At 40.3% G+C, this 13,435-nt stretch overlaps 1 protein-coding gene across 3 annotated transcripts in view; it reads right to left on the minus strand.

Moving 5' to 3' along the window:
• SLC41A2 (solute carrier family 41 member 2) overlaps nt 1-13,435 on the minus strand; it is a 64,218-nt gene that overhangs the window by 9,982 nt on the left and 40,801 nt on the right. For all 3 annotated transcript variants that reach the window (XM_069973682.1, XM_069973698.1, XM_069973691.1), the window contains exons 8-9: nt 10,174-10,253; nt 386-517 (exon numbers count right to left, since the gene is read on the minus strand). In XM_069973682.1, the coding sequence (XP_069829783.1) occupies nt 386-517; nt 10,174-10,253 (212 nt within the window). The remainder of the gene's footprint in view (nt 1-385; nt 518-10,173; nt 10,254-13,435) is intronic.

Raw genomic sequence — 13,435 nt, forward strand, 5'->3', positions numbered from 1 at the left:
CAATGTGACGAAACCCCCTCCCCTCTGTGATGCGGCTCCATTAGAATCAATGGAGCAGCGTCACAGAGGGGAGGGCCGATCTTTACACTGGGGGGCTGGCGGGCCTGCCTCCAGGGCCTCACTTTTAAAGGGGTATCCAGGATTAGAAAAACAGACGCTTTCTTCTATAGACAGCATGACTCTTGACTCCAGTTTGGGTGGGGTTTTGCAATTAAGCTCTATTCACTTCAATGGAACTGAGTTGCAAAACCACACCAAAGCAAAGGCAAGTGATGCTGTTTCTTGAAGAAAGATGCCATGTTTTTATAAGCCTGGATAACCCCTTTAAATCCAAAATAAGGCATTTAGAAAGGGTTGTTTGGCTTCACAAACAAATTTCTATTACCTGTTCCACAAAATGTCCTGCAAGGTTGGAAGCAGCCTGTGACCTCATCAGGTAGCTCTCCGGGAATGCTGTGCAAATGCAAAAAAGTAGAAATTCTGCTGGCCTGTATGGCTACCAAATTTCCTCCAATACCTACAAAGATTAAACACAGAATGATCATAGTGAACAGATTTTATACAGTAATCATATGTTCCAATTATATGGAGCTAAAACCACCAATCTATTAAAATAAGATACTGGCAAAATCTAGTAAAAGTAGAACATTTTAAGACAGTACATTTTATACAGTACATAAAAAGCCCATACACAGTCCAAATCTCAGCTCCTGTACCCCTAAGGCTGTTGATAACCAAGGAACAAGAAATAATACCCAATAGAGGGCCCAGTAGCTGACAAGTACCTGAATGACAGAGGTAGAGAGAGACCAAGTGTACAAGGTAAACTACAGGAAGCAGTAGAGAGCTTGTAAGCCACCACTTCAGAACCTATATCTTTTTACTCCCTTATGTTGCTCCATCTGCAACCAGGCAGCGTGCTGCATGCTGATGAATGAGTCCTCTCTATTATATCACTAAGCTTTGAAGCCCTGTCCATTAGATCACTAAGCTTAGGATCCCCCTCTATGCACAGTGCACTACATGTGAAGAAGAATTAAAAAAAAAAAAAATCACATACATTGTATTTTGCTGTGGAAACCCTGCAATTAAACCACCAATTTTGAATGTGCACTAACTGCGTAAGCCTGGACTGTCTTAGAATGCTGATTTATGGACAGATTCTAGAACTAATATTTCCTTTGGACATTCTACATGGCACTTCAGTGGACACCTTTTATTCAGTTCAGGTATGTAAAAATGTCCCAGTTCTAAGTGGATATGCCCTGTGGAGCGCCCTTTCTGAGATACTATTTTTAGGCCAAGCCCAAGGTGAAGCTTAAAGACCACATCAGAGCATACGTAATACCTGTAATAACCTGAACATCTTTTTGCCTTATGCTGGTCATACATTTACATTATGCAGAATGAAGACATTAAATTGGTAAAATATCTACGTGTAACATTAATATGTTTGAATGTGCATAAAATAACCATGTGTTTCTAATTCATGTAATGCTGTGATATACATCAGAAGCTGTAATAAAGACAACACATGAAATGTAGTGGTGCTGTAGTGGTGTGCGGCATGAGCTGTATGGAGGGGGACGAGATGACATCACCAGCGCCTGGCATTGTATAATGATGGGTACAGGCAAAATGACTGCAGCTCATGAGGCTATGGCATTGAAGGGACATGAGCATGGTGTGCTTTTCTCATTGTGGTCAGTACAAATTAATGGACAACCGTTTCATCGGAAATACCAGTGATATGTCATGAAAAACCCAGTGGGTTTCAAATAATATTTGAAATAACTTCCCTTTAATCCTGAGCGCACAGCATCCTGTTATGTATGTACAGATGATAGTGGGTGCCCTCCTTTTGATGCTGAAAGCATCCTTTTTCTCAGTTGTTGTCATCCTAAGCTTTTTATCCTTTTTCATATAGGTCATCTGCCAATGCTGGGTCTAGATCATGAGTAGCCTTAATAAGTAGGCTGGCAGTCTGCCACAGATCCAGGCTTAACATATTGCTGAACAGGAAACAAAAGTACAGAAACAAGCCTAGTGGCTGCAGACATGTAAATAATTTGCACTGTCTGGTGTATTGCCTCAATGTGTCAATGGAGGCATTTTACACCTGTGGAGCACTTGTGAATATTAAATCGTACTAGGAAATTTAATACATACACAGCTAATTCTAAAAAAACGTGTTGTGCTGCGCTGCTTGAGGGCTCCAAATATATAAAACATAGTGCTGCAAAACCGATGGATAGAGTGAACAGACCAGAGACTCACAAAACCATTTTAGCAATCAATGTCTGAGTGCCTCAACGCCCACCAAACAAAACTTCTAATGCTATGCCAGGTTGGAAATTGTTATTTCTTTTTGGTTTTTAAATGTAGACACCTTTTAAATAACAGAGATCTATAAATAATGGTACTTAGGAGATTGATGTATTATACAGTCCTCCAAAAACAAAGTGTAGAATGTAAAACATGCTGAACAACAAATGCATGTCCTGACATTCTTGGTTTCTAAGGGTAGATTCACACATACAATATTGCAGTGCATTTCACACTGTGCGTTTCGCAACGCAATCTGCTGAGATACTTTGTATGGTCATGGCCTATGATTGCAGCAGATTTTCATTGAATGTAGCCATTGCCTACTTAACTCATTAGGTGCCAGGCATTAAACATGCTAATACTTTATCTGCCCATGTTCCCATCTCCGGCTCCTGGGTCACTAATATCCCACTCAGCCAGTGTGCGGTCCACTGCAGCCACTGACCGGAGATCACCCTTGGCTTGGTTGTTCCTTCTTGGAGGAAGGTCTGGCTAGCTCACTCACGTTGAGAAACACGTGATGGGGTCTCTGCAGTATTTTTGCATATTTGATTTTCCAGATTCACTGATGTTAAGAAACACATGATGGTGTCTCCGTGGCGTTTTGGTTTCGCTCTCTGAGGTCAATCATTATTCTTCTTGGCTGAGCAGGACGTCAGCAGCCCAGGAGCCGGAGAAGCAGACAGAAGGGAAAATCAAGTAAAGTATTACCTTGTTTAAAGCCCGGCAGCTGATGAGTTTAGTAGGCCGTGGCTAGACTCTCACAGTGGAATAAAAATCTGCTGCGAGTATGAAGAGCCATAGGCCATGAAACTGGCAGTGTAAAATCCACTGCAATACTCCACATGTGAAATACCATAAGGTAACATTTAGGCTATGTTTACACACCATAAAACAGAGCCATGATTTTATGGCAAAAATGTGGCTGTATTTTCAACATAATAATATGCTCCATACACAATTGATTACAAACGTCCACATAATGAAAATCCTCACTGTTTACCACTTGCAAAACACAGCCTTTTCCCTCTGTTTGCACATTTTACTGTCACCAAAAGTTACGGTCATATTTAGCTTTAATTTTACTGTGTGTGAACCTACAACCCAAGTCCTGTTAGATGGCCAAACAAGATTGGTGCTAACTCGCAGAGCCTTTACAGGGCACTATTGTGTGGCCGGGCCACACAAATATCACTGTGCGGCCATTTTTATAGTCCAATCATCTCTTGTTAAGACAGACAAATGTGTGGCCAAAGTCAGCCTTTTGGTAAAAAGCTTCTTTAGGCCCCCTCCACACATCAGGAAAATCTATCTGGATTTTTTTTATCAGGAAATCCAGATTGATTTCCTGATTTGTAGGGTTCTATTGTGCACAGACACCCATCAGAATTATAGAATTATAAGAAGATCTTTACCCGATTTATTGACCATAAAAAACATGTTTAAGGTTAAAAAAAACATCTTATTTTATGTAAACATGGTCTTATAATAATTTGATATCCCCAGACTTTATTAAAGATAATCTGTTGAATGATTTTACGTGGTATAACTAATCACAGCACAAGGTAGATCTTGAATACATCTTTTAAATGCTAGTGTTGCTGCCTATTCACTGTACTATATGGCAGTGGTCCTGATATCAAAGTTTAAAGGGTTATTTAAAACTTTATAAGTCTTTATAAGTCGGGAGCTTTAGAAGCCCTGGCTCCAGCACGGTTAGACATTACAACTGGGAAAGCAGCCTGTGTTAGGAGTACTGCAGCTGCACCACAGTGAAAGAGTCAGCAGTGTTTGACAGCTATCCCTGCTTGCTCTGCTTCACTATGTGGCAGATGCAGTACTCCTGACACAGGCTGCTTCCCCAACTCAAAAATCCATTAGAATAGACATTAGGGGAGGCTTAGTATTGCTAACGCTGTATGCAGCAGTGCTAGTGATGGCTAACTGTGCTGTGACCACGGCTTCTGAAGCCCTGCAGTTCCTGACCAAGAGTAACTCCATACTTCTGCCAGTTTTGTTTTGCCGGAATACCCCTTGAAGAATACAGGAAAAGAATTAGCGATAAAAAAAACAAACAAACAAGCACTTTCAGTGTACCCTATATAGCCAAATAGGGTACTTTATAAGGTACCTTTTGTTCCCTTAAAATACCTACTAAACAGGCACAGGGGCAATATTAACAGAAAAACTAGCAGTACACAGAAATAAAGTATTATTTGTAAAATGCAACAGCAGACAAATGTAGCAAAGTGAAGACTAAAAAGACAAAAAATTTTCTTATGGAACTACACATTAAACATAAAAAAAATAAAAAAAATAGCGAAAACATTGAACTCTGCTACATCTTTCTCTAGACAGGTGGCTGATGGGCTGCTGATCTTCTAAACAGTGCAAGACATCTGACAAACTAGTGAAGCATCTTTTGCTGTGCCAAACTTTAGAACATGGTTTCCTCATGCTTACAAGTGACAGATTTAGATGAGGGAAGTCTAGCAGGACCTCAAACAACCTTTCCCTCCCCCAAAATAAGGCAAAGCTTTCTCTCTACAAAAGCTGAGGCTGGATAAGACCCTGTATTTCATAAGTACCAGCGCTGTCCCAGGAAGCACTGAAGAGGTTGGTTGAAAGTCAAACATTTCAGAATGACATCAGGGACCAGAACAGATGCAAATCTGCTTTGATGCCCTGGCATTTTCTTCATGTTACAGATTTACTTTCAAATATTTACTTGAAGATCAAACGTTCATGACCCAGGAATTGCTGCAGACATATACCACTACACATTATGTAATGATCCTTGTAAGTGTATCTATTTGAAGATAAAGTACTGATATACTTTTGAAGTCACATTTATTAAAGAATTGTTCATAGATCTGAGCTTTTGGTGCTTTGATTATGGCTTATAAATTATGTTTATTTGGATACCTTTCTCTTCCTACATATTAAGTTGCTTATTCCAATCTAGACATTAATGGCATATCCACATGTTAAAGCGACTCTGTACCCACAATCTGACCCCCCAAAACCACTTGTATCTTCAGATAGCTGCTTTTAATCCAAGATCTGTCCTGGGGTCCGTTCGGCAGGTGATGCAGTTATTGTCTTAAAAACAACTTTTAATCCTGCAGCGCTGTGACTAACAGCCGGGGCTTACATTTGTATATGCATTAGGCTGGCACAACCTCTCTGTCCCTCCTCCCCGCCCTCCTCATCATTAGGAATGCTCCAGGCAGATTGCTTCCTATTCCCCACCTGTGTGCATAATGAACATGGGCAGGATCGTTAAGACACCTGTGCAAAGCTCAAACAGCAGTAAATGTTCCTGGGTCATTCCTAATGATGAGGAGGGTGGGAAGGAAGGACAGAGAGGTGGTGCCAGCCTAATGCACATACAAATGTAAGCCCTGGCCGTCAGACAGCGCTGGAGGATTAAAAGTTGTTTTTAGGAGAATAACTGCATCCCCTGCCGAACGGACCCCAGGACAGATCTTGGATTAAAAGCAGCTATCCGAAGGTACAGGTGGTTTGGGGGGGACAGATTGTGGGTACAGAGTTACTTTAAGTAGAGGACCCTTCTGGTTGCAGGGAAGCAAAAAACAAACAAACACACAAACAGTGAGTGTGCTGTTATACAAGGTTTACTTAAAAGGGTACTCTAAAAATACAGGGGGTAGTGGTAACATAATAATCAAGGGATACTTACCTGTCTCAGTGCCCCAGGCCACCGTCACCTGCTGGTCTCCTGAATCTCCAGGTTCCAGAATCATCACGACACCACAGAAACTACCCCCTCTGAGGCTATGATATCAAAGCACCAGGAGATACAGAAGACCGGTGAGTAACTATGGTGGCACTGCAGCTGCATTGGGTAGCAGGGCAAGTATCACTTGATTGGTATGTTCTCACCACCTCTTGCCCTTTTTTTTTTTCTACACATTTGCTCTCCTCTAACTCCCATTGACTTTAACATGAGTAGCATGAAGAGCTATAAGCTATGTTTTTATAACCCGGGATTTATAACAATGTAGCCTGCAGTGCTATGCCTTTTTGCCATTATTGAAAGTTATGGATACTGTGCAAACCAGTAGTTTTGGCTAATTTCTGCTGCTAAAACACATTTGGCTGGTAAGGGGACTCTAGATAGATCTCAAGATAGATGCAGGTCTCATATGAGACCTGCACATGTCAGACATTTATGGCACATCTTGAGAATGAAAATACACTTTTACAACATCCACCATTTCCAATACCCGCTTAACAGGTATTCCTACTTAAATTAACCTATAACCCTTTAACTAGTCAGACATACAGAACTGTTCATCGAGTGGTTTATGGTTGATAAACAGAACTGCAGTAAAGAAAACAACAAAATTAGGTAAACATTCCTTATTGGCCAACCTAATAGCTGCAGCTAAACTTTTGGTGCCACTTTACTGGTCAGACAATCCCCACAAGATCACAATGGATAGACAAAGTTCAACAGATATGCAGACTTGAAGAATTAACAAGCCTCTTGGCTCGCACTCAAGCCATTTTCCATAAGGTATGGACACCCTGGCTGCTGTACAAAAACTCATCTACACCCCTGTAGATCACAATCATGATATTGTGATTTCTTACATGATATCACCCACTGGTATCACTCTGCATTTGGCTTTATCGTGGAATCACCTCCCTTATCCCGATCCTTCCCCCCTCCTCCCCTATTCTACCCTAATGTGTAAACCTATGTGATCCCCTACCCTAAGTAGCCCCTCTCTCTTTAGTGATTGTTATTAGTTAATGTTTTATGTTATTGTTGCATATTTATGTATACCTCTCAGGAATCAGCTAACGGTATGCCTAGAGGCAGCAGCCCGCTCTCTTACGGCTAACGTTGCACACAACAGCCATTTCTTGGACACATCAACCTATCACCTCTATGAAACTTGGGAAGACAGCCTGCCTTCTGTACATGGCAGCACAACGCATCCTTAAAGATCCAAAGACTCTCTGAAAATGTGTACTGGGTATCCCAGTTGCTGTTCCTATACATTTATACTGTTCATAGTTCCTTGTTTTATGATAACACTGAGACATACCTTTGTGCTATCTACCGCAAATGTCAACTTGCAAACTTATACTCGGTATGTAACAATGTTCACTTTATTCCATGAAAATTTAAATAAAGTATAGATTAAAAAAAACTGCAGTAAAGAATTACACATAAGCAGAGAAGCTGAATGAATAAAGTCACCCAAAAGGACAAATAAGTTACTTATATTTCCATTTACTGTGTGTGTATTTTCCAGGGAAATGCTGATTCTGTGACAATAGACCCTGTAACCTTACAATGCATTGTAAAAGATTAGAAAAACATGGCTGCTTTTTTTCTGGGAACTGTGCTACATTGCTCAAGCTCTGCGTCTAGTACTATGGATAACAGCAGTGCTATTTCTGCAGATTGCAGTTTTATATTCCTAAACAAGAGATGAAAATGCTGTGCCCTTTATAACATGCAATATTTGAACTCTCTCATGATATGTGGGTGGGATTGGGCAACAGGACATCACCATTATATTTACAAGCAACACATGTAAATGTTGTCTAGTAAGCATCTACTAAATGCAAACCACAGCAAACTAACACTTAAACAGTCTATTACCTAGTAAACTCAAAACGAAACCCTCCTACTCATGTTCTTCTAGAACGAATCCTGATGCATTTAATATAGAATAATATTGGATGTTGGTTGATATATAACACATAAGTGTACATAATGTCTGCTTACAAGGCTGAGATGGGTCACTCACACCTCGGCCCTGCAGGATGGTAATGATGTATAACAGGAGCAGTTTGTCAGCTTGGCAGTGACAGCCTGTAAATCTCACTGTTCGACCTAAGAAAGTTCAGAAGCTTAACAACAGAGATTCTAAATGTCATTGTATGATGTCAAATCCCTCTTTTAATAGAGCAGTTAGGTAAGCTTTAGAGAACTTCAATCATTGTATAAGAGTCCATTCACATGTACAGGATCTGTTGCAGGGTTGATAATATGTTAAATCATTAAGTTTCATTTAGGTAAATCACTTTGTTTTTTTACATCAACAGAACAGTGTTAGCACGGGGATGCCAGTCTCATGGTCCTTTTTCCGAACTGCTGCTGGTTCCTGCCGACGGGGCCGGTCAATTACAGAGCACCGGGCTGGCATGAAGCACTGAGGACGGGCCCGCTAGCCCCCAGTGTGATAAAACTCCTCCCTCTATGTGATGCAGCTTCATTAGAATCAATGGAGCCGTGTCACAGAGGGGAGGGGAGATCGTCACACTGGGGGGTGGCCAGCCCGTCCCCAGTGCTTCATGCCACGCTTGGGAATAGCCTGGCGCCATGCGTGGGAACTGGGCGTCAGTTTAAAAAAAGGACACAGGGCTGGCATCGCCACGCTGGCACTGTTCTGTTGATGTAAAAAACACAAAGCGATGTACCTAGTGGTACATTCGCTTTAAAGAGATTATGTCAGCAGTCTTATGTTGTCCTATCTAAAGGTAGCATAAACTAGTGGCAGAGAAGCTAAACAGAATGAGGTATCACTTACATTGTCCTGTGCAACAGATATGAGATATCCTCCTGAATACCAAGAGCTCTGAGCAGCGCAGGCTAGTCCTCGACATTGATGAGCACCAGCTCCCTCCAGGCTGATGATTGGCAGTTGTCCATCTATATTGTGTATATACAATGGGGGAGATTTATCAAACATGGTGTAAAGTGAAACTGGCTCAGTTGCCCCTAGCAACCAATCAGATTACACCTTTCATTCCTCAGACTCCAGTTTCACTTTAAACCATGTTTGATAAATCTCCCCCACTGTGTATAAGCAGACAGAAGAAATGGCACAGCATGAAGCCCAGGAGAACGGATGAACAGAATGATGTAAGTAATACACCAATCTGTTCAGCATTTCTGTCACTACTTTATGCTTGGGGAAATTTATTGTGTCACTTAACCCTCTAATGACTGGTATGTTTTGCTTTTAAATGAATAAAAGTTTGAAGCATCTGTGTGCATGTGTGGAGAAAATGGTTTTCTCCATCGAGGTCCACATAGGGGGCCGACGTACTTCTCAATTTTAAAAAAGGAAGTCAAGACCTGGTTTTCAGAATCACACAAAAGGCATGTATACATATTTACTATACAACAGAATTCACAGGCAGAGATTCAAACATATGGGCGTGTGTATGCAAAGACTACATTAGGAATTTAAAAAAAAAAAAACAGACTTGTCACACAGATGGCAACTTTATAACTGAGGAAAGTGCACAGTTTCATCTATTTTTTGCAATATACATTTTTATACTGTTTCTTTTAAAGCATAACTCAATAGGTATTCTTTGGCTTCCACTTTCTTTTTGCAGTAGACATTTTTCTTAATGGAAATTTTTAAAGATTCTGAATGAAGGAACCAGTTAACCAGCCCTAAAAATAAAAAATTGTACCGACTGTGTTTTGTTTTTTTTTTCTTGGAGAATCTGGTTTGCTTTTTTACAGCACAATAAGCACAGTACGTTGCAAGGAGCTGATGCTTATGAAAATTCCCTCACCAGCTGTGACATAAATGTTATCTTTATACGTGCGGGCGAGAGGCTTGTAAATTAGTTGTGGCAGCTCTTTGAGAAATTCAGTTCTTTCATAGACGCAGACTGTACTACTGGTACTTAAATAAACACATAAGTGGTAAGTGGGGACCACTTCATATACCTACGTGCAATTCATACACACAGCAACATATTATTTCAGTAATCATACATGGAGAATAAGGGCTGACGAATATACTAGCTATAAAGAGCAGTGAGCTGCTGCACCCTTACCGTTTATTACTGGTGTGTAGACAACAATCCCAGCCAAATTTGGGTCGGACACAGTTGTGTCTAGTATAAGGCCACCAACACTGAAAAATAAGTTTTACTCATTTATTACAGCAGACGGTAGCAGGTACTTAATTATTTATTTAGCATCTCGATTTCATTTTAACATGCTACAAGTTCAATGCGATGGGAGCTCTTCAGGGATGAGCTTTTGTGACAAGCTATGCTACCAGATGTGAGGCTTCCTTTGTAGTCACTCTCTGAGATATGCGAGTGGCTGCAGGCCTCATCTTAATTAACGGCTGAGCAAAGCCAAGGAACTTACAAGATAAGGCGGTGGTGGAATAGAAAACTTTGCAGCTACTATTAAACAATTTATCTATCGGAGCAAAAGCATATGGGTGGTCTATGAAAAGGACGCCAAAAGTTAAAGATAATTTCTAAAAGAAGAGTAAACATAGAATATATTAGTAATATAGTATTTGGTTTAATACATAAGAGCTATACAATTTAACTAAAAGCTGCAGGTTTTCAATCATATTGCGTCATGAATTATAGAATATAACTCTGATTTGGACAAAGAATCTGCACGATTTTCCATATATATTAATCAGCGCAGTTCTGCATGAAAAAAACATCTCCTATTGACTTCAATAAATTTTACAAAATGCAGTAAATCTGCCCATTTTGTATGTCAGATTTTTTTTTAGCCTAAAAAAAGCAACATGTCACTCTTCTGTGTGTTCCTTTATGAATTCTCCTATTGAAATTTATGGAAGCTTTAAATTTGGTGTCAAAATCCACAAAAACCTGCCTCAAAGTTCACACAGATTTCAGAAGTGAGAAAATCCCTATAAATAATGGAAGATTAAGGCAATTACTTGATTAATGTGTATTCCACACATAACATATTGGGCTGCATTCTCAGAAAAAGTAAGAAAATATGCAGGAAATAGGTGTAAAAAAATAGCAAAATTAAAAAACACATGTTCAAGAGAGGGTGGGTTCACATGTAACTGAACCGCAGCGGATGTCACACGGAGTTTGCAGCAAAATCCGCTGCGAATCCATTAACTGTCACTTTCAATGGGATTAAACACTCGCAGCGGAATTATCATCCCGCTGCGAGTATGTAAAAGTAAGCCCCCTTAACCCCACGTGGCCCGCTGCATACATTACCGGGTCCACGCTTCGGCTTGCTTCAGGGGCTCTTGGCGTCTGGACGTCCTGCTCAGCCAATCAGTGGCTGGGGGTTAAAGGAACTGCTTTTACATACTCACAGTGGGATGACTATTCCGCAGCGAGTATGTAATCCTATTGAAAGTGACAATTAAGGGATATGCAGCAGATTTCACTTTTCATTGCGAACTTGCAGTGTGAAATCCACTGCGATTCAGTTACGTGTGAACCGACCCTTAGGGTATGTTCACACTAAGCAAATATGGCGGTGTCCCAATGTGGGTGAATGAGAGGGCGCACGCTCCTCCGCTGCCACCGCTATCCGCTCAAAGTAGTGACATGTCACTTCTTTGAGCGGAGACCGGGGGCAGCGGAGGAGCGCTTATAGGCGGGCTATGGCACACTGAGACAGGCGGGATTCTTGGCGGAATTCCGTCTGTTTTACTCAGTGTGAACATACCTTTAAAATTACATGTGTATTCTACAGCCACCTTTTTATGCCCATTAATATACCCAAAGAAAAATATACGTCTTGTTGTCCATGGCAGCCAATCTATTCAGTCCTCAGCTTTACTTTCTTAATCCAGCCCTGTGATTGGCGGTTATAGACAACAAGACCTGATGTTCTGCTATAATGTTTTAATAAGTGATGAAAATGGGGTAGATTGTCTAAAAAACAAGTTTCTTGTCTACAGCAACAAATCAGGTCAGTTTAAATCTTACCAGATGAGTTTAAAGGGCTTTACCCATGAGTACAGGTTATTCCTAGCCTCAGAAAAAATATAACAATTTGTTTCCTGGGGGTCAGACTGCTTCTCCCTGTGCAAATTTGCTGTAATTCATGTTTCAAACCTCTAACACTATTAGATAGCTATAAATTTAAAGTTTTACTGTCAGAGAGAGCAGTCAAAAGTTTTGATCGGTCCGCGTCTGAGTGCTTGGACATGTACCGATTGGGCGAACGAGCGTGGAGAGGATAGAACTGCAGCGCGTCCTCTCCACGCTCAGAGTTAAAAAAAAAAAAAAAGTCAGGCTCCAAACAGTTCCATTATAAGTCTGAATCTTTTTCAGAGGGGAGGAACAGAGAGACATTCAGGCCCTCAGGAGCTTGGCAAAGCCACTTTGACACTTTGCACAAGACAATAAAAGCTTTTTTTGTTTTGTTATGGAAGCACTGATATAAATATATGGAAGGTACCATGGGTCTCCTTGTCCTTAAAGCTATCTAACAGTGTCAGCAGTTTGAAACATGAATTAAAGTTGACAGATTCCCTTTAATATTCCAAATGAAACTTTGTAGAAAGAAACTGTTTAAATCGATTCCTTCCGTCGTGAAAAATATGGAAAGGGACAATCCATTTAGATAGATCAGAAACAAAGACTAAAAACTGATATTTTTACAGGTGTCTGGGACCTACACTCTGTATGCTTAAAAATAAAAATGTTCAATATATAAGAAAACAAAATGTTTCTGGTCTTCTGTGTTCTTATATTTGTATCTGCAATAACATATGACCGCAAAAAGTGTTCATGGTAAATGTTCTAATACACACTAAAAAGGCAAACAAAAATCTTCATTTACTTACCTCTTCTATACTACATAAACAGCCCCTGTCAACCTGTCACATGGCATGACAAATGTGCATGACTGTGTGCTTGGAAAAACATTATAGAGAGATTTCATTTGCCTCCTGCTGGGAGTTGAACCATATGCTGGGAAATTTAAGTGAATATATGTCTATATATTTATTGAGATTTGTCATCTTTATGTAACCGCATGAATCAAGGGCATCCTGCTGGGCTGAGCTGAATTTTACACAATGGCATGTTGTATTGGCACAAAGATATGTGTTGTTCAAAAGACATACGGAAGCCCCTTTGGTATTAACTAAAAATTAAGCCCACCGACTATAATAGGTGTCACTCAATACTGCATACAGTGAATTATACGGGAAGCTACAGGCAACACATCAGTTTCATTAACGTGACATATTATATAGTTTGTACAGAAATGACACCATCTGTTTCTCATAAATGTATTACCTAACAAATGAAACATGGACATAATTGTTGTAAACCCAGAAGA

The sequence above is a fragment of the Dendropsophus ebraccatus genome, chromosome 1 (assembly GCF_027789765.1).
Source record: "Dendropsophus ebraccatus isolate aDenEbr1 chromosome 1, aDenEbr1.pat, whole genome shotgun sequence".
Lineage (NCBI taxonomy): Eukaryota > Metazoa > Chordata > Amphibia > Anura > Hylidae > Dendropsophus > Dendropsophus ebraccatus.